Source organism: Schistocerca nitens, chromosome 1 (assembly GCF_023898315.1).
Source record: "Schistocerca nitens isolate TAMUIC-IGC-003100 chromosome 1, iqSchNite1.1, whole genome shotgun sequence".
Lineage (NCBI taxonomy): Eukaryota > Metazoa > Arthropoda > Insecta > Orthoptera > Acrididae > Schistocerca > Schistocerca nitens.
Genome location: NC_064614.1, coordinates 1,026,657,499 through 1,026,684,654, shown reverse-complemented (window position 1 = coordinate 1,026,684,654; position 27,156 = coordinate 1,026,657,499). Strand labels below are relative to the sequence as shown.

General features: G+C 45.5%; 1 protein-coding gene across 2 annotated transcripts in view; it reads left to right on the top strand.

The window, feature by feature from the left end:
• Positions 1 to 27,156, top strand: part of LOC126196560 (protein singles bar) — a 158,951-nt gene that overhangs the window by 108,399 nt on the left and 23,396 nt on the right. For both annotated transcript variants that reach the window (XM_049934574.1, XM_049934575.1), the window contains exon 4: positions 14,857 to 14,997. In XM_049934574.1, coding sequence (XP_049790531.1) covers positions 14,857 to 14,997 — 141 coding nt within the window. The remainder of the gene's footprint in view (positions 1 to 14,856; positions 14,998 to 27,156) is intronic.

Genomic DNA, 27,156 nt, shown 5'->3' with positions numbered 1-27,156 from the left:
GGCCTTGCGTGACTGTCTGCAGTGTGTAGCAGAAATCCGAAAAACTTTAACTAGCGGATACGTCATACGTCATACGGTTTGCCAGAACCTGCTGGGAAAATGTCGAGAACAGTAGTTCAGGGCTTAAGCACAAACGTTCTTCAGATCTTTCAGATAATGAGTCAGGAAACAACAGCTGACGCAGAGGCGCGTTCCATGTACACCGTCGACTCACACTGATGTGACCACCGCCAATGTTCGACCTCAACGGATAATGAACACTCACAGATGACAGGTGGCAGCACTAGTAGTGGAAGGTATATAAAGCGTGTCGGGGGCACGCGGAGAACAGTGCAGTCGTTGTCGTCATGCAGAAATGGAGAAATTTACCTGGCTTCCAAAGGGCACAATCATTGGCTTTCGGATCAACGTGGAAGCATTTCCGAAACGGCTAATTCTGTTCATGTGCCATCGTGGTCACAGTATACCATGCATGGCAAAATGGAGCTATCCAAGACTGGCGCCTATGCAACAGTGGCACACAACGGACCATATAGCTGCGGTGTTGTGCACGAGCGAATAGACGTGTAACTGCAGAGCAGCGGATCGCCCAGATGAAACACGGGGCTGCTAACAGCCTCTCCCCAACGAGCGTTGAGCGAACGTTGTTGCGTACGGTACTCTGCAGCAAGCAACTGGTTCACGCACGCATGCTGACTGCAGCCCATCGGCGGTGAAGGCTGGATTTGCACGCCAGTAGCACAACTGGAAGTTCACTGGGTGGCGACAAGTGGCGTTTTCAGATGAATCACGTTTTACGCTCCGATCGAACACGTCGGAAATGGTTCTTGAGTTTATTCAGTCTTCACGTATACCTCTCAATTGATGGTTGACCCTTTTGGCACCACATCCACGAGAAAGACGCCATCACAATCCCAAAATAATGTCACCATGACTTTTCCGGCAGAGGGAGTTGTCTTGAATTACTTCTTTTATGGAGAATGAGGATGATACCACCCCATAGGCTGTCTTTTTGTTTCTGGCGCAAAGTGGTACACCCAGCTTTCGTCCCCTGTAACGATCCACGACAGAAAGGCCTCTACGTCGGTCTCAAAACGCTCCAACAAGTCATATGAAATGGCCTTTCTTTGAATCTTGTGGTTCGCAGTGAGTATTCGTGGAACCTATGTTGAGCACCTCTTTAGCTATCCAACAGTCTCAATCATTGCAGATGCAGTTCCAATGCTGACTGACAACTGCAGAGCCAGTTGTCGAGTTGTGATGCGCCGGTCGGCTCGAATAATGGCATCCGCACGATTCAGCATGTCTAGAGCAGTGGCTGCGACAGGACGTCCCGAGCATGACTGATCACGGAGCTCTGTTTCTGCAGTTCCTGAGGCTGTAACTTTCTTTACCCATCGCCCAATTGTACTCATATTAACCGCAGCATCGCTATACACTGCACACAAACGTTTATGGATGTTCACCACGGTTTCTTTTTCTGCACACAAGAATTCAATAACAGCACGCTGCTTGTAACGTTAGTTGTATGTAGACGCCATTTTGAGGCTGTATTACGGCTGTGCCAGCTGCCAAAACGGTTCGAAACTTCACCGGCGCACAGAAAAAACATCAAATGTGAAGCATCAGCAAGGAAATTTGTCTATGTATATTAATAGCTTCTCTTTTTAAGAAGGCGGGATATTACTTATTGAACGAGTCTCGTATTAAAGTAGCGTGACGTTTGAGCGTGTTTTAGCCTCTATATGGGAGTTCCATTATTTAAAGACTCGGGGTTTATTACCCGTAGTATGTTGTGAACTGACTTTCAGAGAAGTATGTTATTTACTGCTGTGCGAGATCGCAGTTTCTGATATTGTCTGTATTCATTATGCACTTCCAGAATGAGATATTCACTCTGCAGCGGAGTGTGCGCTGATATGAAACTTCTTGGCAGATTAAAACTGCGTGCCGAACCGAGACTCGAACTCGGGACCTTTGCCTTTCGCCGGCAAGTGCTCTACCAACTGAGCTACCGAAGCATGGCAGCACGGTAGCTCAGCGTGTTGGGTCAGAGGGTTAGCCAATCTCTGTAATTAAAAAACTGAATGAACGGATCAACGAAGAACCTGAACGGGGGTCATCGGACGTCCGCCCCGAACAAATTCGACGAACAGTATAGAACAAAATGAGATCAACTTAAAAAAAAAAGAAGTTGGTAGAGCACTTGCCCGCGAAAGGCAAAGGTCCCGAGTTCGAGTCTCGGTCCGGCACTCAGTTTTAACTGCCAGGAAGTTTCTTTATGCACTTGTTAGGATGCTGTTGTGTACGTCAACGTGACTGCCGCACAGAAACTGTAGCAACGTAGATAAGCAGATTTGCGTAACATTTATAGCTTTCATAATAGTTTATAGCCATTTGAACAGTATTTTTATTGGAAAGGTCAATAATATCTCTAGTAGTCACGAACTAGGTAAACAGCCTCTTTATTACATGATGCGTAAAAATCCACATCCTTCCGGTCTGTGAATATTCGTATTTATTTCCCGTCTTGCTTCTGCTAAAAGAACAATGTTTAACAGCTGCTTGCCTTTTTAATCCAGAAATAACAGTTTAGATTGAGACACTATCTTAAATGAGAGCGCGTGGAAGCGCCATTTTTTCACTAAAATTCCGAATCACAAATATGAGCTTTATGAAGAACCATTGGTCTTCTTCAGATATGAGACAAGACTTTGACTTAACTAGTACTACTTTAGTAAAAATTAGCAGTTCGGTTCGTTGTGATCTCTAGAGCCTGTTCATTTCAAGTGAATATGTTTGCTTTTCTTTTTATGAATAATTTCAATACAATACTAATTGAGAATTTAGAAAAGAAATCGAACTCCACGACTGAAATCCGACAACAAGGTGTCTTTTGTTCAACAAAGTTTTACACGTGGCTACTACTCACTGATTCATGTAACAATGGTTCAAATGGCTCTGAGCACTATGGAACTTAACTTCTGAGATCATCAGTCCCCTCGAACTTAGAACTACTTAAACCTAACTAACCTGAGGACACCACACACATCCATGCTCAAGGCAGGATTCGAACCTGCGACCGTAGCGGTCGCGCGGTTCCAGACTGTACGCCTAGAAGCGCTCGGCCACTCCGGCCAGCCATGTAACAATGAACTGTGTTCTTCCAGAAACACTTAAATCTGTCTATGTACCAACCGTTACAAAAAAATATACATTGTCGTGAATCAACATCACTACATTTACTGCAAAAAAATGTCTTTACTACAGTAAAATACATGTTCCTATTCAGATGCTGTTCACCAGTTTTACTACAGTTTGCACTATCGGGAATATCAACAAGATAAATACTAACATCATTAACCAGCAACCATTCAGTAAATTTTTTGAAGGGCATAATCTTTCCGCCAGTGACTGTTATAAGTTTTTATTACACTATTGCAATTTCGGCCTTACGTTGACATGGCTTAAAGCCATAACATCACTTGATAATGGCCTAAGGCCGAAATTGCAATAGTGTAACAAAAACTTATAGCAGTCACTGGCGGAAAGATGATTTCCTTCAAAAATTTTTTTGAGACTCTGAATCCCAGCTACAACAAGTTTATTCATTCAATAAATGGCATCAGTTAATACGGTGCCAAAAATTTATTAATAACCTCTAAAATGTAACTGCGACCATGAAACTGTGACAGGTTTTTGTCAATAATGGATAATTTAGTGGACATCTTGGTTGTAGAAGCTGATTATTGGCTGTTCCATCTTGAAAATAAGCTCATCTACATTTTGCAAATGCTTGCCATGTAATGGTTTGTTCGTGCAAGGAGTGAGGATAAAGCTACTGGGTGCCACGTTAGGCACAATTGGATAGCCCAGAGAAGTGGCATGCGTGACTGTGTACTGTGTGGAGACCCTCGGACAGCTACCCACAACAGTTCATCATGAAGCCTTCCGTGATTTCGTCAGGAGATACAGGATGTTCCATTTATCTGATGATCGCTCGCACGGCACACTAGATGGTGGGCAGCGAGCACTCGGTTGCCCGGCGTATCAGATGCCATGTCGACAATTTGCTATCGCAGTACTGAATTTAAAATATATGCAAATAAATTTTGTACTCACCCATGTCATACAAGGAATGCTGGAACGGCCTACCAATATTTTCCATGCATTTCGGACTTCTATTCAACACATTACTCATCATATGAGGTAATTCTCTTTGAGAAACTGTATTAACTTACTCTTGTATATTATCCGTAAGCTCCTATAACGTGTGCAGGTTTGTTGTGTACACTTTATCATTTAGTGCTACCCACAAATAGAAATCGCGTGTGGTTAAATCGGGGCTCTGAACAGGACGATAATTGTTGCTAATAACTGTCGTGGAATACATCGTGAACTGCGAGCAAAGAAACATTGGCCGTGTGAACCCTGGCCGAAACCTGCTGAACAAAACAAGAAGCTTCGTTCTCTTTCACTCGATTCATAAAAAAAACCAGTTGCAAAATGTTTTGCACATATGTCACTGTTAACTGTGACATTAATAAAAACTAGCCCTACTATTCTGTCACTACCAACTGTGCACCTTACTCCTATTTTCTGATCGTAAAAGGGTTCCTGAGCCAACGACTTTGCTGCAGTTGTAACACCAGTTCCCATCAGATCACCAAAGTTAAGCGCTGTCGGGCTGGGCTAGCACTTGCATGGGTGACCATCCGGTCTGTCCAACGCTGTTGGCAAGCGGGGTGCACTCAGCCCTTGTGAAGCAAACTGAGAAGTTACTTGATTGAGAAGTAGCGGCTCCGGTCACGAAAACTGACAAATGCCGGAGTAGCGGTGTGCTGACCACATGCCCCTCCATATCCGCATCCAGTGACGCTTGTGGTTGAGGATGACACGGCGGCCAGTCGGTACCGTTGGACCTTCATGGCCCGTTCGTACGGAGTTTAGTTTAGTTTAATAAAAGGTTTCCTCATGACAATATGACTCTGAATGCACATATGAATCGTAAATAACCACTCGTTACACGTTCGCAGACTACACTGTTACTGTTACACTCGTAATGTTTGCTTCAGCGTTCGAAGTCACTGGCGGAAAAGGCTAGTAGGGGACGTTAACAGGGAGACGCGGGACCCATTTGACTGGCTTATGCGGCTGCGGTGGAGCCTACGGTCATCAGATTAATGGAATACCCTGCATTTGCTCGATGATGGTCAGGTCATAGCGTTTTTCAGCGTGAGCGTGTTTAAAAGAAAAAATTAATTACATAACATACGTTCATGTAATAACGTCATACATATGGGTGAGTCACATAAGACGTAAAGCCCCTTTTATTTTTGTGAGCCGGCCGCTGTAGCATAGCGGTTCTAGGCGCTTCAGTCTGGAACCGCGCTGCTGCTACGGTCGCAGGTTCGAATCCTGCCTCCGGCATGGATGTGTGTGATGTTCTTAGGTTAGTTAGTTTTAAGTAGTTCTAAATCTAGGGGACTGATGACCTCAGATGTTAAGTCGCATAGTGTTCAGAGCCATTTGAACCATTTTTTATTATGATAGTACGCTAAGGGGCATGTAGTTTGGTGTGTGAGAAAGAGTCTTAACTCTTTCATCGATCGAGATATTGAAGCATTTAGTTTCTTAAATGGAATGATATACCTTTTTTAATGACACTCGAAAGAGATGAAAAGCCGAGAACAGTGATATAACGCTTGTTAATTTTGATGTTGAAACTGTTCGCAAATGACTGAGAAATGCACTAAAATTGGAAATCAGTGCGGCCAGAGTGGGCTGTTGCGGTATAAGCAACGCGAAGCGGAGCTCTCATGCTAGGCTCCGTCATTATGTGCAGCAAGACAAGCCTACCGCTACTGAGATAAAACCTCATTTCCTGTACAAACGACCGGGGTGGCCGAGCGGTTCTAGGCGCTACAGTCTGGAACCGCGCGACCGATACGGTCGCAGGTTCGAATCCTGCCTAGGGCATGGATGTGTGTGATGTCCTTAGGCTAGTTAGGTTTAAGTAGTTCTAAGTCTAGGGGACTCATGACCTCAAACGTTAAGTCCCATAGTGCTCAGAGCCATCCTGTACAAACAGATATAGGTTCAACTATGATTTTTGTATATCGATCTACATATGCTACTTTCTGACGCACCTAATGGGATTTAGGAAAACTCTTTCATATGTGTGAAGGTATCCAGGTTTTTGTGGAAACAAGTACAGTTTCATCAGGTAATTTTCAATTCAAATCCTCCCTGTCGCTGCTTGATTTTCAAATCCAAAACAGAAACGTCACGCGTTCACGCTTAGTACTGCTTAACAACATTTTCACAGAAAAAATAAACTAGTTTTTTAACTTCCTCAGATTTAAAGTAATAACAATACCTGACCTCCTTTTGCCTTGAGACTCCTGAATGCTTCTTGAAAGCAAAACACCTGCTGTTCGACAAATATCTATAGATACTACTCGAAATTGTCATTAACCTGAATGCGCTTTAAATAAAATAAACATTTCATTCAGAACGATGACGACATGTCACCTACAAAATAAATACTTTTCTTAACGAAACTTAGTTTTGCACTTTACTTAAGCACGTGCTCAGATTGTATGCCATCCACTGCAACGCGCATTTGAAATCTCTGTTCGAGAGATAGACGGACAGATGAAAGTCCATTGCATTATATGCCGTTGGATGGTGTGACGATTCGACGGCACATATCGTCTGGCATAGCTGGGGTTTCATGACAGAATGCATCTTTCAGTTCTCTACACAGGAAGAAATCAAGTGAGTCATATCTGGGACCTGGCTGGCTCCTGTGCTGAAGAATTCCGTTCTATCCAACGATTGGGAAACTTTTCATTCAGTATTCACGTTGCAGCGCGAGAAGACTGAGCTGGGCAGCCGTCTCGTTGGAACCACTGACACTGTCGCTTATCGTGTGGTATATCTTCTAGAAGAACAGGTAGATTTTTCGTATATCCACTTTACACCCCTAAGATGAAATAAAGTCCCGCAACGGAATTTCCTTCCTGACGAAGCCAGCATGGACTTTCACCTGCCCAGTAGTGCATGTTACGTAAATTTACATTACCGTGGTTCGTAAAAGTTGCTCCGTCGGTAGAGACCACACTATGGAAAAATGTAGTGTCGTGTCTCAGTGCTGTAGAGCAAACCGGCAGAATTCCATACGACGTTCGAAATTAAGTCCTCCGAGTGGCTGATGTAGTTACAGATGATAAGGGTGGAATTCATGTCAATGCAAGATGCGAATGACACTTGTCTGGCTGATCCCACATTCCTTGGCAATACGTCTCGTGCCACCGAGCGGTTTGAGCAGCGCCGTAGCCGGAGCAGCTTCTGCATGTTTTGCCTTAGTCCGGAGCTCGTGGTCTAGTGGCTAGCGTTGCTGCCTCTGGATCACGGGGTCCTGGGTTCGATTCCCGGCCAGGTTGGGGATTTTCTCTGTCTGGGGACTGGGTGATTCTGCTGTCCTCGTCATTTCATCATCATCATTCGTGACAATGGCTAGATTGGACTGTAAAAAAAATTGGACTGTGTTAAAATTGGGACTTTGTGTGGGCGCTGATGACCGCGCAGTTGAGCGCACTACAAACCACACATCATCATGTGTTCTGCCAGTTGCAGTCTTCGTCCTCGTCGTCTGACGAGGAAGCAGTCTGTTCGCACTAGTGACCTAATAATTCGGGCAACTGCCTGGCGCGACGGACAGTATAGACATCTCTACACTGCCGCACCGTTTCCGCAACATTTCTTTAACATTCACCGAGTAAAAGTAGCATGTCTGACTTGTCACTGGTGTACAAGGGAAGTTCGACCATCGAGTTGCAAGTCTTTTCTGTTGACGGAACATTGGGCGACTTGTGTGTCGAAGAAGACGAAATGATGACGAGGACAACACAACAGCTAGCCCTCGAGCGGAGAAAATTTCCCTCCTGGTCGCGAATCGAACTCCGGCCCGCTGCAAGGCAGTCAGACGCGCTGGCCACTTTTTTCCATTATGTTCGTTATAGTTCGTTGCATTTGGTCGGGTCGGACGTCACATGGGACCTGTTCATAGTTTATCCTTTCACTTAGTTTTTTTTAATGCTATTGCAGAGGCAGCCAACCATCTCCCGAACACTTTGAGCTGCCTTGCCGGCGCACTTAGGTAAAGAGGCGCACGGAACCGTGCACGAAATGAAAAATGAGTTATGTCTTACGTGACTTGCCCTGTATATAATCCAAGTCCCCTGCTTCAATGGTATTCCTTTATTGCGGTAGGCCTATTTCGGCTACAGTTGCCATTGTTAAGCTATCTAGTCCAGACAGAACGTGACCAGACTCCTGGGCCTCTGCTGCCGAGCCGCGTGATTGGGACGCACGCTAACAGCAACGTGGCGGTCGGTAGCGGCCGGCCAAACACAGCAGCGGCCAGCCGCCTGCCCGCCCGGCAAGCGAGGAGTCGTATTTCGACACGAACTGGTCGTTGCGGCCAGTGCTTTCACCAAAAAATACAGGTCCCGCGACGAACTCACGACGTCACACTAATCGCCTCGAGGCCCACGAGAAAGATGGGCCGTGGAGCGTACGTCACAGCACCTGACACTGCAGGCCTTACGAGTTTTGCAGTAGTGTTACTCAAACATCGATAGCTGACACATACAATATTATGGACAGTATTTTTAAAAAGTATCGATACATCGATTAACTATCGATTGCTTTTTGCAAGTATTTTAAATGCAAAATAGCTTTCTAGGCATTTTTTGTTGATTAAAGACAACAATACAGGATACGCAAATGTTGTTTTATAGTTAGTCAGGTACTTAAAATCTTGTCCTTTAGTCTATTGTTTAATATACAACTTCACAGAAGGTACAAATTTTGTTTTATAAAAAGTAAGGTATTTAAATTCTTCTCCTTTAGTCTGTTGCTTTTTTCATCAATTATTTCTCCTGCCTTGGAGAAAACTCTTTCTGCAGGCACTGAGGTCGCTGGACAGCACAAATATTTTGTGGCCATTACAGGCAACTTACTATTAGCTTTTATCCAATATTCTAATACACATGTGTGCTTGTGTATTACAGGTTTTTCAAAATAATGACGTAGGTCAATTATGGAAACTGACTGGTGTAACGACATCGACGTTACACTGTTGCTGTATCTGTGTGCATCACGTTTTGTTAGGCAATGTGTATCGTTGAAGTCACTATTCCCTTATATTTCAGATACGTTTTAAGATATCAAAACGAGGTTTTCGGCAAACGATTTTATGCCGAGAGGCGATTATTTTGTTACAGTTCGTACTTTTCCATCAATCGATGAAACTACACAGATACTGTAGCTTTTTATCAGCCCCAGCTACGTACGTATTGTAACGCGATTCGACTGCTCGTAAAAATAGTTGAACGATGTAGCACGTATCAAGACAGTGGAAGGATACCGTATACACTGGGATGTCCAGTTCTTTGATACGGACTTTCGCTGAGCATTGGCATCTCAAGAATGCAAGTTTACCGACTGAGTGCGTGTGAGTTTTCGAACAGTCAGCAGGAGTAAGAGCGAAGAAGTCGACGGCAGGAAGACAGAAGCTTGAGTGCAGGGCCGGATTAAGGCCCAAGTAACACGAGAGGGCGCTTGGGGTGCGAACTGCGAGGGGCGGCTCAGGCGCCGCCACTGCAAAATGTGTACACAGCCTGTATTATAATTAACAACGAAATCAAACAATTGCTGTGTTCATTAGATTTACATTTATTTTTTTAAAAAAATGGATCAAATGGCTCTGAGCACTATGGGACTTAACATCTGAGGTCATCAGTCCCCTAGGACTTAGAACTACTTAAACCTAACTAACCTAAGGATATCACACACATCCATGCCCGAGGCAGGATTCGAGCCTGCGACCATAGCGGTCGCGCGGTTCCAGACTGAAGCGCCTAGAACCGTATTTTTAAATGAACGGCAACTGATGTATTAGGGAGGAATGAGAGGGAGATGGGAAGACGAATGATACGCGACCCGTGTCAAATAATGGAAAAGGGGAGAGGGGTGCTAAACTGTATTTCGTTTGTGTGGAAAAATGTTCTCGAACCGGTCCTGCTCGAGTGAAACGAGGTATATTGAATGTTGTGGTAGTTAAGAGTGAGACGAATGTCAATGGAAGGTAAGAAGTTAAAGTACGATAAAATGAAATGTTAATTACAAATCCCAGGCAAAGTAATTAAATGAGAAGTTATGGACGAAACGCATAGGAAGTTTGGTAGTTAAAGCGTTTAAGATTAATAATCACATGAGTGTAATGCCAAATGGCACTTGCACGAAACGGTATGTGTTTCACATGCTAAGCAATGACGTGTGTGTGAGTACGAACTGAAGTATTGTTAAGTTGAAATTGTTATATAAACAGTCACTTTAGTTGCAAGTACTTTTTATTAATTGTAACGAAAGACATCTCATCTTCTATTGAACATCAATATAAAAATATTGCTAACTGTACCAACAGATCGAAACAGGTACATAGGATCGGTAATAGGGACACGATCAAGGGTCTCAGCTTCCAGTTTTTTACTCATTGATCACATTTAAGACCAGTAAAAACTGCGAGATGGGGAGACGTGTTTCAATTGACAGTTTAGCTTTTCGCCCCCCCCCCCCCCGCCACACACACACATACGCACCTTAAGTCCACTGGCGCTCCTGAAAAGAAATTTTTGATACGTTGCCACTATGGCTTTATTGTAGATGGCACTGGTTGAATTTATTGTATGTTTTCGAGACTTGTGAGAACAAAATTAGTGATTAAATTACAATGAAATGAACACCCTCAGCTGCTTACAGGCGTTGACATACGTCAACGGGGACAGATGAAAATGTGTGCCCCGACTGGTACTCGAACCCGGGATCTCCTGCTTACATGGCAGACGCTCTATCCATCTGAGCCACCGAAGACAAAGAGGATAGTGCGACTGCAGGGATTTATCTCTGGCACGCCTCCCGCGAAACCCACATTCTCAACGTATTGTCCCGCACTACATTCGTAGTGCCCCCTCTCATTATACTCATTACTCGCGGCGCGTTGTCGATTCTCGTAAGAGTTCGGGCACTGTTTGTGCATTCGCACAGAAGAAGAAGATGGTCAAGTGGCCGGTGAGCCTTAACTATATATACACTCCTGGAAATTGAAATAAGAACACCGTGAATTCATTGTCCCAGGAAGGGGAAACTTTATTGACACATTCCTGGGGTCAGATACATCACATGATCACACTGACAGAACCACAGGCACATAGACACAGGCAACAGAGCATGCACAATGTCGGCACTAGTACAGTGTATATCCACCTTTCGCAGCAATGCAGGCTGCTATTCTCCCATGGAGACAATCGTAGAGATGCTGGATGTAGTCCTGTGGAACGGCTTGCCATGCCATTTCCACCTGGCGCCTCAGTTGGACCAGCGTTCGTGCTGGACGTGCAGACCGCGTGAGACGACGCTTCATCCAGTCCCAAACATGCTCAATGGGGGACAGATCCGGAGATCTTGCTGGCCAGGGTAGTTGACTTACACCTTCTAGAGCACGTTGGGTGGCACGGGATACATGCGGACGTGCATTGTCCTGTTGGAACAGCAAGTTCCCTTGCCGGTCTAGGAATGGTAGAACGATGGGTTCGATGACGGTTTGGATGTACCGTGCACTATTCAGTGTCCCCTCGACGATCACCAGTGGTGTACGGCCAGTGTAGGAGATCGCTCCCCACACCATGATGCCGGGTGTTGGCCCTGTGTGCCTCGGTCGTATGCAGTCCTGATTGTGGCGCTCACCTGCACGGCGCCAAACACACATACGACCATCATTGGCACCAAGGCAGAAGCGACTCTCATCGCTGAAGACGACACGTCTCCATTCGTCCCTCCATTCACGCCTGTCGCGACACCACTGGAGGCGGGCTGCACGATGTTGGGGCGTGAGCGGAAGACGGCCTAACGGTGTGCGGGACCGTAGCCCAGCTTCATGGAGACGGTTGCGAATGGTCCTCGCCGATACCCCAGGAGCAACAGTGTCCCTAATTTGCTGGGAAGTGGCGGTGCGGTCCCCTACGGCACTGCGTAGGATCCTACGGTCTTGGCGTGCATCCGTGCGTCGCTGCGGTCCGGTCCCAGGTCGACGGGCACGTGCACCTTCCGCCGACCACTGGCGACAACATCGATGTACTGTGGAGACCTCACGCCCCACGTGTTGAGCAATTCGGCGGTACGTCCACCCGGCCTCCCGCATGCCCACTATACGCCCTCGCTCAAAGTCCGTCAACTGCACATACGGTTCACGTCCACGCTGTCGCGGCATGCTACCAGTGTTAAAGACTGCGATGGAGCTCCGTATGCCACGGCAAACTGGCTGACACTGACGGCGGCGGTGCACAAATGCTGCGCAGCTAGTGCCATTCGACGGCCAACACCGCGGTTCCTGGTGTGTCCGCTGTGCCGTGCGTGTGATCATTGCTTGTACAGCCCTCTCGCAGTGTCCGGAGCAAGTATGGTGGGTCTGACACACCGGTGTCAATGTGTTCTTTTTTCCATTTCCAGGAGTGTATATTATGATGATATCTGTTCTTTCGGACATGTCCGAAAGAACAGATACCATCTTAATATATATAAAATTAGTGATTGCTGTCAGCGTTATAAAAGACATTTCTGCTCTGGTTATGATGGGGTTCACCTTTATTTGGACTCTGAAGCTCAGGGAGCGGTAACCCGCATTACAGGATATTTGTTGCGCCCACTGAAAGTTCTCAGCAGCAGGCTGAACCAACTGTAGGGCCTGAGATTGTCTGATGGCATCAGAGTTTTCCTATGAATGTCAAGATGTGAGTTATGATCACCAGAGGACAGGACTGAAGGCATCACTTTGCGGAGAAAGATGGTTAATAGGAGATGAGGCAGAGCTGACGATAATGGCTTAGTTGTAGGTAAGAAGCCAATGTGGAACGGTTTTGGGACAGAAGAGGAGGCAGAGATTGCGTGGCAGGTCTCAGTCATCGAGCGCTGTCGTGACTTACAGCAGTTTTCCGGGATATTACGGCAGTTAACAGTTTCCGCTCCTAAACACGCTCTCACGACAGGTTTCTAGAGTCAGCGCCTCTCCAAAGCACGTTAACAGCTACGTCACATCAAAAGTTATGTCGTCCATTTCAAGTAACGTAACTGCTCGTAAGTCCGCCTCCGTCGGTGTGTGAGTAGTCAGTGTAGATAGGTTCCGAATTCGATTCCCGATACTGACAAGAGTTTTTCCTAGGTAGAAGGACTGGTGCGGCATGCACTCTGCCTCGTTGTGCCAATTGAGGAGCTACTTGACCGAGCAGCTGGCGCTCGACGGTCTGGAAACTTTGCTCGGCTGATCCAATGCCCCTCCCCCCTTCTGCATCACATGACACTGCCCCCTCCCCCTTCTGCAGTATATGACACCGTAAGGCAGAGGATGACTCAGCTGCCGGTAGATATCCTCTGAGCCTTCAGGTCCTGGCAAATAGCTCGTTTTTTATGTGCTAGTAAAGACAATATTTTTTTGTAACTGTTTGCGCGGTACTAAGACCTGTCATTATTGTGCGAGAATTGGCATTTAGATATATACTTTGAAAATGATATCACAATGTGCAATGGAGGTACCAGGAACGTCACATTAAACAGTTGTCGTCATGTAGCTTCTGCGAAAATAATTTACAAAAACGATTCCGTGTGCGTGTATATACCTCTATAAGTTATTATCTTTTATATATTCTGATCCATGCACTGTATTGTTATACAAAAACGGTCGCACTGCTGCAGCTGTCACTGTATTAGTTTTTACACTACAGTTTCGGCACCATTCCAATAACCTCTCACAAGCGAATTGATGCACACCTCGTTTAATGTTCTCTTGCGGAAAAAAACGATGTACACCTTCAAAAAAAAAAAATGTTTTGTATCACGTCCGTTCCGAGAGTTCCGGATCCTGTACAGAAAATTGGAACAGAGATAAACATAAACATCATTTCCGCCCTTTTTATTGCTTATGAAAACCACAGATTGCATGTTGTTCCACCATACAGCGAGACCTGCAGAGGTGGTGTAGCACGTCCTCTTGCACTGATGTATGCCTGTATTCGTCGTGGCATACTACCCACAAGTTCATCAAGGCACTGTTGGTCCAGACTGTCCCTCTCCTCAACGGCGATATGGAGTAGCCGGCCGCGGTGGTCTAGCGGTTCTAGGCGCGCAGTCCGGAACCGCGCGACTGCTACGGTCGCAGGTTCGAATCCTGCCTCGGGCATGGGTGTGTGTGATGTCCTTAGGTTAGTTAGGTTTAAGTGGTTCTAAGTTCTAGGGGACTGATGACCACAGTAGTTAAGTCCCATAGTGCTCAGAGCCATTTGAACCATTTGATATGGAGTAGATCCCTCAGAGTGTTTGTTGGGTCACGTCGTCCATAAACAGCCCTTTTCAATCTATCCCAGGCGTGTTCGATAGTGTTCATGTCTGGATGATGATGATGATGTTTGGTTTGTAGGGCGCTCGACTCCTTGGTCATCAGCGCCTGTACAAAGTCCCAATTTTTAAGTCCAATTCATCACGCTTCAGTTCCCACGACTCGCAATAGGAGCAGCAAAATTTGCACAAACTTTCGAATTCACTTAGCTCCAACAGAATGAACTCAAATTTACACACAACATTGTTCTGAACATGACTGACGGCATTTGCACAGGTGCCGTTCGTTGTCAGATACAAAAGCGCCACCTGTAGGTTTACCTAGCATCTGCATTTATGCTGAAGCATGTATTTCTCGCTGTGTTTCCTTATTTTGTCCAACCCCTGTATGTTGTGTTGCAGGAGACGCTGTTCAACGGCACGGCGGCCTTTCTGTACCTGAGCGCGTCCAGTTACCTGGCGCACGCCGTGCTGACCGACCTGTGGAACATGTACACCGTCACGCCGTTCTTCCAGGCCTACCCTGCCATGACGGCGGCTTACGTAAGTCAGCGCTGACAGCACTGTTCGTCCTGATAAGATAGCGACACACAGTGCAACGCTGGCGCGCGTGTAGACCAAACTTCTGTTTATTACCCTTTTTATTTTGGTGTGATTCTTATCAGGCACACGTAGAAGCAAAATATCACGCAACAGCATAAGCAGCGCTATATAAATTATCCGTTTCTATTATCAACTTCCCTAAACCGCATTCCAACACTAACAACGATGATACACACTGGAATTTCGTTGTGGGGTAAGAATTGTAAGGACCGATATTTGTTCTGACCCGTGCCGGCTCGTATCGATTGATCGATCGGGTCGGCATGGTGTGATCTTTCGGCTCGGCCGTTTGACGTGGCTTTTTTGGCCGCGACGGGCGTGGGGGCGAGGAAGGGGACAGCCGGAGAGCCGCGCGGCGCTGGGGAATCAGGGGGAGTGTGGTTGAGCAGGCCGGGGCACGACGGAGAGGTTGTGGTGTGTCTGACACGTTTGAAAGACCGAACCTCGCTTGTAGTGTGGGAACTGGACTCGGCCACATTACCTGATTTGGATCTGTAAAGGATTTCATAAAAGATTAGGTGAGAATTGCTTGTGATGGTTTTGGTGTGCGTATTATACTGATCCTTGCTTCGCAAGTATCGGCACCATGACTGGAAACTGTTGTCTTGCCAACCAAAAGGTCCCCTATATTTAGTGCTGTTTAAGTAAACACGTGTTATTGTGTTTGGTTAAAGGTTTATCTGGATTTTGTGATGTGATACAGTCTGATTAAGCGAGGTGTATTAATTGGTACTATTGCTGTTCCGAGTGACGGACGGCATAAGCCAGTATGGTGAAACTGTAATATTTTTCCTGGTACATTGAGTTGTGTGGACGTTGTTATAGTTGGTTCAAAGCACATCTAATTGCATTACTTGTTCCCTTGTAAACAGTGAAATGGTAGTTTTACTTGACTGTTTAAGATTATCAGAATCCTGTTAAGGGGTAATTTAAATGAGCTCCCCAGATTCAGTGAGCATATGTTAACCTACTAGTGTAGTTTAAATTTCTAAGCTGACTTGGTATTATGCTATTCACCCTCGTCGTTTAAGGTTACGTCAAGGGCATTAGTTATTGATTCACCCTTGACTATTTTATTTCAATGTTCGTGAAATAGGCTATTATTTTATACACCGTAGTTATTTTACGTTTGAGGAATTAATGTTTGCCGTTTTCTCCCCCCCCCCCCCCCCTTTCTCTGAAATTGTGTAGTAGCACGGGGTCTAAGACCTTTTTTCAGTGTGTTATAGTGTACTGTGTGCGGCACCCTGTCCAGCTCGCCCGCTTGCTGTGGGTTCTGGCTCTAGCCGCCTCTGGTCTGGGTCCAGTGGGCCCCCCTTCTGCTACTTGAATTAGCCCGTGCCTATGTGACGTCACCTGTTTGAAAACCTATCACGAACGGGTTATCTGTTTGTATTTTATTTAAAAAAAATGTGATATCCATGATTGGTTACACTTTATCTCATTATTGCAGTCTCCTTTTGCGAGTTTTACTGTGCACAGAATTTAATTAACTTGCGAATCACTTAATACCTGTTTAAAGATTAATGTTGTTGTTTGAATAGGGCGCTTGCCCATGCTTGTAATGATTCTTTGCTAACTTACCTTATGACAAAAATTTTAAAGATAAAATTTTATTTCCTAAAGAAAAGTTTAATAAAAGTGTTGTTATAAACTGTGAATGTTGCTTATGTGGCCAGGCTCTCTCGCTCAACAGCAATTGCCTGATTAAGGTGGATTGACCACCACACGTTCCAGATTAGAAGATTCACAACAATATATGGCTCACGTTGTAGTTTCACTTATTTAAGAAAGATTTACTTTGCGCGATGTTCCCAAATTGTCACGTATGAAATGAAATGTCAGTGATATACGAGAGACGTTTCATATTGATTTACTATTTACTTTCTCCCTTCATTTATTGCGCGTAGTTTGACTCATCATTTCACTGTAGTTAGGAGTATGTAGAACTCTGGTCTAACCGTAGATCTTAGGACAATCAGTATAAGTGTAACGGCGCAGTGCGGAATCTCAAAGTGGCATGGACTCCCCTGCAGAACTATTGAGCCATGCTGCCTCTGTAAGCGTTCATATTTGCATAAGTGTTGCCGGAGCAGAATTTTGTGCACGATCTGACCTCTCGATTACGTCCCGTAAATATTTGATAGCATTCATGTCGGGCGATCTGGGTGGCCAAATCATTCCGCGCGGATCATCCAGAATATTCTTGAAACCAATAGCGAACTGTTGTGGCCGAATGACATGGCGCATCGTTGCTTGGGAACACGATGTCCATAAATGGCTTAAAATGGTCTCCAAGTAGCAGAAATAACCACTTCCAATGAATGATCGGTTCCATTCCATGCAAATACAGCCCGCACCATTGTGGAGCCCCCACCAGCTTGCACAGTGCCTTGTTGACAACCTGCGTCCATGGCTTCGTGCGATCTGCGCCGCACTCGAACCCTCCATCAGCTCTTATCAATTGAAATCGGGGCTCATCTGGTCAGGCCACGGTTTTCTAGTCGCCTAGGGCTCAACCGGTTTGGTCTCGAGACCAGGAGAGGCGCTGCAAGCGATGACGTGCTGTTAGCAAAAGCACTCGCGTCGGTCGTGCGCTGCCATAGCCCACTAACGCGAATTTTCGGCGCAAATTTCGCCGCACGGTACTAACGAATACGTTCGTCGTACGTCCCACACTGATTTCTCCTGTTATTTCGCGCAGTGTCGCTTGTCTCTTAGCACTGACAACTCTACGCAAACGCCGTTGCTCTCGGTCGTTAAGCGAAGGCTGTCGGCCACTGCCTTGCCAGTGGTGAGAGGTAATGCCTGAAATTTTGTATTCTCGGCACGCTATTGACACTGTGGATCTCGGAGTATTGAATTCCCTGACGATTTCCCATGTGTCCCATGTGCCTAGCTCCAACTGCCATCGCCGGCCGCGGTGGCCGTGCGGTTCTAGCGCTGCAGTCCGGAACCGCGGGGCTGCTACGGTCGCAGGTTCGAATCCTGCCTCGGGCATGGATGTGTGTGATGTCCTTAGGTTAGTTAGGTTTAAGTAGTTCTAAGTTCTGGGGGACTGATGACCTAAGATGTTAAGTCCCATAGTGCTCAGAGCCATTCCAACTGCCATCGTGTTCAAAGTCTGTTAATTTGAGTCGTGCGGCCGTAATCACGTCGGAAAGCTTTTAAAATCGCAGTTTCGCCAATGCACTGCTCTTTCGTATCTTGTGAATGCAACACTACCACCATCTGTATGTATGCGTATCGCTATCCCATGACTTCTTTTACCTCAGTGTAATTGTTTCTGATTGGTGTGATCTTATTCATGCTGATTTTCTCTGACGTATTAGATGTCGATCCTCACACAGAAGTATTCTAACTATTGAAAAACCACTACATGAGAATTGTAATAAAATGCGAACAGAATGTGTCGTTGTAAGCCGAAAATATTGGCAAACACACTTGAATCACAAGTCATCGACGCAATGAGCACGTATCTCATCCATCAAAAGCTCTACAGTTGCATGTTGGACCCTGGATGAGGAAGTGTGGAAGCCACAGTGGACAGAGTCAGAAGGTAGCTGGGACAGTCCCTGTGGTGTCTACGTGGTGTCATAATGAGCGGTCCTGAGAGGCCGCCGCCTTCACACACGTGGTGACGCAGCAGTAGCAGGCACTGCCTTTTCCGCCCGTTCTGCGGTCACTCGCCAGGTCGCACATCACGTACTGTGGGCGTCAGCTGCTGCTGGTTCCTGGTTGTCATTAGCGGGCACCTTCTTCCTAATATGACGGATGACCTTAGATATCATTGCGACATCATTTATGAAATTCACACAGCTGTCAGGATGTAGTTGAGAAAACAAAACATGGAGATTTTCTGTGTTGGCTATTATCATACAGTTCACTGTAAGGCAAAGTGCAGTCAATTTTCTAATGATTGATTTGAAAATTGTGGGTGCAATCAAACAAGACATTCTGAGGAAACATTCTGTCTTCCATTCACTTATTCCCAGCCAGTCATGCTGAGCACTTGTGAAGATATTTGTTACTTTTCAATTCCCTTATAGAAAGTATCGACAGGAAGGGTCACAGAGTTAAATAACAGAAATGTGCAGAATCAAGAGCAACAGCAGAAACAGCAGAACTCGTACGACTCGATAAACGCTGGGAAAGAGAGAGAAAACTCTTAAAAAGAAAAAAATTCAGCGTCAGTTACGCGAGTACGTTTAGCAGGCTGGAAACTCGGTGTGTTTTTGAACGTGGGAGTAGAGAGCTTCCAGGCCAAGGCGTCATCTCCTTCTTGCTGCATGTTTTTTAGTCGCTTAGTAGCATAGTAACGAGGTGACCGTGCTGGAAAGCCGAGAAAATAGTGTGTGCAACTTTCATGACTGTTCCGGAAGGGAGGCGACGTCTAGTCGCTGAGTGGGATGACTTGCAGACCACACTGCAAAAGCTGTCTCCGCGACAGGGACAGGGCATGGCCTCATCTGCGCTGTCACGGCCTTGTAGAGGCAGACACACGTCACACGCTAAGTGTGGGCCTTGTGGAGGGGAGGTGACGCGAGATGCTGCATGTCCTGACTACGAGCTCCTTGTGGCAGATGGGTAAGGCCTATATAGTCACGATAACGGGCCTAGTTGATAAGCTAACGCAGATTCATTCCCAAACAGTTCGTTTGGCGGATTACAAAGCTCATATCTGACACCAACAAAGGAACTATTTAGCCGAGGAGCTTTAAAAATATTTTCTTCTAAGTTAATTGATTTCTGCCCAGTACTGGGAGCTTGATATTATTGTATAACGTGTTATCTAATGAAGTTCACAGATGTCTAACAACTTTGACTAATCGTTCTGCGTTCAGCGTTTTACCTCAACCACAGATCGGATTCAGAAAAGTAGTTGATCTATATCGCTCAGTGGCTTCTACTATGGGTCACTCTTATTATGCCAAAGACCTCGTCAAAAGGATTATGTGAGACCTTAAAGGCCGGAAGGAATCACTGATCACTGACTGATAGGCACGAAATAGGTTGGCAGTCCTGTCAGCCCAAAAAGTTTCCAGACAGAGTTGATGAAAAATAGAAAAACGTGAAGATGATTGTTTTAATGCTTCAAATAATCTACTTAGTCTCCTACCCCCGCCCCCTCCCCCTTCACCTGAGTACAAAGCACGGAAATTTCTGACAGCCATGTGAAACTATCGGGAGAGTACTTCTTTGGAATGCTGTTTAACTCGTGTGCCACATTTCCTTGAATGTCAGTTGTGTCGTCAATGCATTGACCCCTCATGTGAACTTCAGGAGTTTCTGTGGTAGGTTCGTTCTGATGAAACCTGTCACGATTTAAAAAAAAAAAAAGAAAAAAAAAGAGATGTGCGCGTTTTACATTTCAATAAAGTCACTGCAGGCGTCTTTGCACACGTTTTCCTCTTCTTCAAAACGTTCTGCAGAATCAAATGAAACTACTAGAGTTGGAACCTAAATAGTGACAACTATTTCAAAAATTGTTCAAATGGCTTTGAGCACTATGGGACTTAACTTCTGAGGTCATCAGTCCCCTAGAACTTAGAACTACTTAAACCTAACTAACCTAAGGACATCACACACATCCATGCCTGAGGCAGCATTCGAACCTGCGACCGTAGCGGTCGCGCGGTTCCAGACTGTAGCGCCTAGAACCGCTCGGCCACTCCGGCCGGCGCCAACTATTCATTCACACCCGATAAAAAAAGAGTTACATGTTTGCACCTGTTACTGTCCTTCAAAGAAGTCACCGGCGTTGTGTAGAACCCGTTGGCAGCGATGTGGAAGGCGTAATATACCGTTACCAGTGCCTGTTCTGTTGATGGTGCGAATGGAGCGGCCTACTGCCCCGGAGGCTTTCCCTGTGTATGTGTTGTTTCCAGGGCTCTCGGGTGTCCACCTGATGATGGCGGAAAGGTTATTCGCCGAAATATCAGGGGACTTCAACGATCGCATCCGGCTGGACACCCGAGAGCCCCGGAAACGACATCTATTATGTATACAGGGTGGTCTATTGATAGTGACGGGGTCAAATATCTCACGAAATAAGCCTCAAACGAAAAAAACCTACAAAGAACGAAACTCGTCTAGCTTGAAGCGGGAAACCAGATGGCGCTATGGTTGGCCCACTAGATGGCGCTGTCATAGGTCAAACGGATATCAACTGCGTTTTTATTAAAACAGGAACCCCCATTTTTTATTGCATATTCGTGTAGTACGTAAAGAAATATGAATGTTTTAGTTGGACCACTTTTTTCACTTTGTGATAGGTGGCGCTGTAATAGTCACAAACGTATAAGTAAGTGGTATCAAGTAACATTCCGCCAGTGCGGACGGTATTTGCATCGAGATACGTTACCCGTGTTAAAATGGACCGTTTACCAATTGCGGAAACGGTCGATATCGTGTTAATGTATGGCTATTGTGGTCAATATGGCCAACGGGCGTGTGCTATGTATGCTGCTCGGTATCCTGGACGACATCATCCAAGTGTCCGGACCGTTCGCCGGATAGTTACGTTATTTAAGGAAACAGAAACTGTTCAGCCACATGTGAAACGTCAACCACGACCTGCAACAAATGATGATGCCCAAGTAGGTGTTTTAGCTGCTGTCGCGGCTAATCCGCACATCAGTAGCAGACAAATTGCGCGAGAATCGGGAATCTCAAAAATGTCGGTATTGAGAATGCTACATCATCATCGATTGCACCCGTACCATATTTCTAGGCACCAGGAATTGCATGGCGACGACTTTGAACGTCGTGTACAGTTCTGCCACTGGGCACAAGAGAAATTACGGGACGATGACAGATTTTTTGCACGCGTTCTATTTTGCGACGAAGCGTCATTCACCAACAGCGGTAACGTAAACCGGCATAATATGCACTATAGGGCAACGGAACATCCACGATGGCTGCGACAAGTGGAACATCAGCGACCTTGGCGGGTTAATGTATTGTGCGACTTTGTGGGAGGAAGGATAATTGGCCCCCTTTTTATCGATGGCAATCTAAATGGTGCAATGTATGCTGATTTCCTACGTAATGTTCTACCGATGTTACTACCAGATGTTTCACTGCATGACAAATGGCGATGTACTTCCAACATGGTGGATGTCCGGTAGACAGCTCGCGTGCGGTTGAAGCGGTATTGAACAGCATATTTCATGACAGGTGGATTGGTCGTCGAAGCACCATACCATGACCCGCACATTCACCAGATCTGACGTCCCCGGATTTCTTTCTGTGGGGAAAGTTGAAGGATATTTGCTATCGTGATCCACCGACAACGCCTGACAACATGTGTCAGCGCATTGTCAATGCATATGCGAACATTACGGAAGACGAACTACTCGCTGTTGAGAGGAATGTCGTAACATGTATTGCCAGATGCATTGAGTTTGACGGACATAATTTTGAACATTTATTGCTTTAATGTGGTATTTACAGGTAATCACTCTGTAACAGGATGCCTTCTCAGAAATGATAAGTTCACAAAGGTACATATATCACATTGGAACAACAGAAATAAAATGTTCAAACGTATTGTCTTTTAATTAAAAAAAACCTACCTGTTACAAACTGTTCGTCTAAAATTGTGAGCCACATGTTTGTGACTATTACAGCGCCATCTATCACAAAGCGAAAAAAGTGGTCCATGGTCCAACTAAAACATTCATATATCTTAACGTACTACACGAATATGTAATAAAAAATAATAAAAAACGTAGTTGATATCCGTTTGACAAATGGCAGCTCCATCTAGCGGGCCAACCATAGCGCCATCTGGTTTCGTTCTTTGTAGTTTTTTCGTTTGACGCTTATTTCGTGAGATGTTTGGCCCGGTTACTATCAGTGGACCACCCTGTATATGCAAACTCAAGCGATGAATGAGAATTTGTACCAAGGCCGGCATTCGAACCCGGATCTCGCGCTCATTAGGCAGATGCACTAACCACTATGCAAACCCTGGCGCAGTGGCTTTGCACAGTTACACAGACCACCCTAGCACGCCTCTCTTCTCAATCCAAACTAGCATCCACGCCCCAAACCACTGAAAACATATAGCTTCCTTTGATTAAACCCCGTATGCTTAAGTTTCAGACAAAATGTCCCATTTCGTTCGATGTTGAGGTGCTATTCCAATACAGCTGATGAGCCTTTGCAATGCTGTTCGATTTTAAGGTGAATACCAAGTGGGTAGAGATGGCCGCTGCTTCCTACTTCCTGGACTCGGGTAGGCGCGCCGGCCTCGGATTGAATCCGCCCGGCGGATTAACGACGAGGGCCGGTGTGCCGGCCAGCCTCGATGTGGTTTGTAGGCGGTTTTCCACATCGCGCTAGGTGAATACCAGGCTGGTCCCCACGTTCCACCTCAGTTATACGACTCGCAGACATTTGAAACACGTTCGCACTATTCCACGGATTACACTGGACGCTGGGGGAGGGGGGGAGGGGAGGGGAGGTGCTCGGGGTGGCAACAGGAAGGGCATCTGGCCACCCCTTAAAATTAACACGCCGAATCCGGTTAACCATAACAGCAGACCCCACCAGTCTGTATAAATGCTTGGGAAGAGAGACCAAATGGGGGAGACGTGAATGGATTTTCGATTGAGAAGGGAGTTGTGCTAGGACAGTGCATGCTGCTACGCAAACCCACTGTGCCAGGTTGGCGCGATGGCTAGCGCATCTGCGTAGTGAGCTGGAGACCTGGGTTTCAATCCCATCCTTTAAACAAATTTCCAGTCGTCGCTTCAGTCGGCTTATACACATTCTGCAGAATGCCTTGAACGCGTTTCTCCATTGCGAAATGTGATATGGCAGCGTTGAGACACAGCAGCTGTACATCCACTACTTAACACTGCCAGGTCACAACCTATTACTCCAATGCATTTCTGTTGTTTACAGTTTTTAGTTCAAGCTGCCAGCTTGGTTACTGCGCTGATGTCGCTTGAACTCCAGGAATAAAATCAGTCTCTTAACTTCTTTGCGATCTGCTATAACATACTCATCGTGACTTCTTACTTCACAAAGAATATGGAAGTATAGGGGTGGGGCAAAAATATGGAAATCCCCCCAGAAATGCGAGTTTGAAGATAAATGAAGATGCTAGCCAAGCCTGTAGGTTGTGCAATTGTGTTTGACCACAAACGGTGCAGATGCAACGTCCTCAGTATGTTGCAAATGTCAGTCATGTCCCGTGTTCTTCCAGCATGACTGCCGCTATCCCCACCGCAATCGTTAAGTTAGCTCAACTTGCCGCAAAGGAGACACAAGAGTACACGTGTACTGAATCACAGGACTGGAAGCAGGCCAACTTGGTTTTCTGCAAGCCTGGCGAGCTTCGCGGGACCCGTTCAGACAGCTGCAACTGACAATATGTTGCGCTTTGTCCAATTTGACTAGGCAGGTATATGTTCGCGTAGGTAGTTTCACTGCAGCTCGTTTATCGTAAAGATGGCAGCAGCCAATTGAACAAACTAGACTTAAAGGAGACTGAGGAGCAATTAAGAATTGGGTGACATGTATCAGTCACGAAACAGAGCCCATGTCCAGCGGAGGAAGAGTTTTCATGTCTTTATGAAGCGGCTCCAAATAATAAGGGGTAGGTGTCTCGTAATGTAAACTGTGTAAAAGTTATTAAACACTTATTCGGGAACCTTCAGTATATTGCGACATGTTTGTAAATTTGACCAGCAATTTCCACACTCCATAAATATTTTGAAAGAGGACAAAGATTCTGTGGCTGACAAATGCGTGGAAATGCGTTCTAAGGACATGAGGCAGTTTAGCAATGTACAGGATCTCTAAATTTAGGGGAAACATTGACTGAAACAGAAAAAACTATGGGTCAGCGGATATTAACAGCCACGTTCTGTTAGTGTGAAACGCAGTGTGAAGAAAGATTAGTATGAAAGGAAAGCTTCTACTTTCAGACATGTACTTTTTAGATTAACGTAATAGGAAAAATTAACTTCGTGTTTACTAAAATAGATCTGTGGAATTTAGAGTGAATTGTTTTTGTCGTTCAGAATGAGTTCGGCTTATACGCAATACACGTCCTGGCAAAATTGATATAACTGGGATTATTTTGTCTGAACCACAGTAAGGTTACAGAAAATAGGACTCCTAAAACCTTACTTTAGGGAGCGTTGCAATATAATAAACATCTTCAGATTCTTAGATGCGCAGGATATCGATTTTCAGATATGGTTCTGCTTACTATAGAAAACATGTATTACATGTGGCCTGTTGATGTTCAGATTGAGGATAGCCGGTAATAGTCGAAAGAGGGTGAAGATGAAGAGAAAGTCGTTGATATCGAAATAAATAAATAAGCCCGAAATACGCAGAAACGGAAAAAAGAGGAGAAATAAAATCCACCATTTTCTGACGTTCAATGACCCAAAATGAATATATATTTTAGTGAGCCTCGTCTTGTCATGTAAGGTAAAAAAAGACTTTTCGTCAACTTCTGAACCCTGCTCATGACACTACAGTGACAATGTGCAGAACAAATTGCTGCCGTACGTAGAGTGAATTGTTTTTGTCATTCAGAATGAATTCGGAAAGATACCTTTAGCCTGCTCGGGTTGGGAGTAGTTTCGCTTGGATGGGAGTAAAGCAACCTGTCCGTTCTGCTGACAGCTTGCGTCAGCTTGGCTGTCGGGCTAACAGGCATGCATGGGCAGGTTAAAAGCGAAATGTGTACACCTCTGATAGCTGTGAGTTCATTATTTCTCAGCTCAGTGAATTCGAACGTGGACAAATTGCTAGTGATAGTATTGTGGTGCGCTTCCGTAACCAAGGTCTCTTAAGTCTTTGGTGCTCCAAAGGCACTGCGTAGAAGGTTTATACTTCATACGGGGAAAGAGGAGAAATACTTCATCTGCCTAGTCACCGCGCGGATGAAACGGTGTGTTGAGGGATCGCGACAGACAGTCATTAAAGTGGATTGTCACGAAAAATAAGCAGACGACAGCCGCAAAAGTCACTCCTGACCTGAATGTTGCACTCGCAAACCATGACGGCACCATTACAACACGAAAGGAGATCGTAAACAGGAAACTGCAAGGCGAGCTTGAATTAAAAAACGACTTATTGGTGATGAAAACTCCCGTAACAGGAAAATATGGTGCCAAAGCCACAAAACCTGGACTGTGGAACAATGGAAGGAGGTAATTTGGTCCTATGAGCCTTGTTTCACACCGTTTTCAACTTCTGGCTGAGTTTACACCCAAGAGTGAAACTTGGCGGGGATTTGGTGATGATTATTTTTTCTTTTGTTGTTTGAATCATCAGTCTTCTGGCCTGCGACGAATACTTATCCTATGCTAACCTCTTCATCTCAAGGTAGCACTTCCGCCCTACGTCCTCAATTATTTGTTGGATGTATTCAAATGACTGTCTTTCCCTAGAGCCCTACGGTTTTTACCATTTACAGCTTCCTCTAGCAAATGGTTCAAATGGCTCTGAGCACTATGGGACTTAACTTCTGAGGTCATCAGTCCCCTAGACTTAGAACTACTTAAACTTAACTAACCCAGGGACATCACACACATCCACACCCGAGGTAGGATTCGAACCTGCGACCGTAGCGGTCGCGCGATTCCAGACTGAAGTGCCTAGAACCGCTCGGCCACAGCGGCCGGCAATGTTATAGCTGGTCGCAAAGAAATTCCGATACTGATTTTATTCCTGGAGTACAATGCTGTGCTCCAAACGTATATGCTCATAAATTTTTTCCCAAATTTAGGCCTATTTTTGAGACTAGTAGATTTCTTTTGACCAAGATGATGATTTGGGCAACAACACTGTGGTATTCCATGGATCCCATGGCTACCCTGCAAGATCACATTACTACTAAGTATTATGTGACCATTTTGGCTCTTTGGGTCCATCCCATGTTACAATGTTTGTTTCCCAGTGGTGATGCTGTATTCCAAGACGACCGGTCTCTGTCCATACAGCTCACATCGTCCAGGACTGGTTTTGTGAGCACGAGGATGAACTGTCGTATCTCCCCTGGCCACCACAAGATGCCATATAATATTATTCAGCCTTTGTGGTGTACTTTGGAGAGAATAGTGGGAG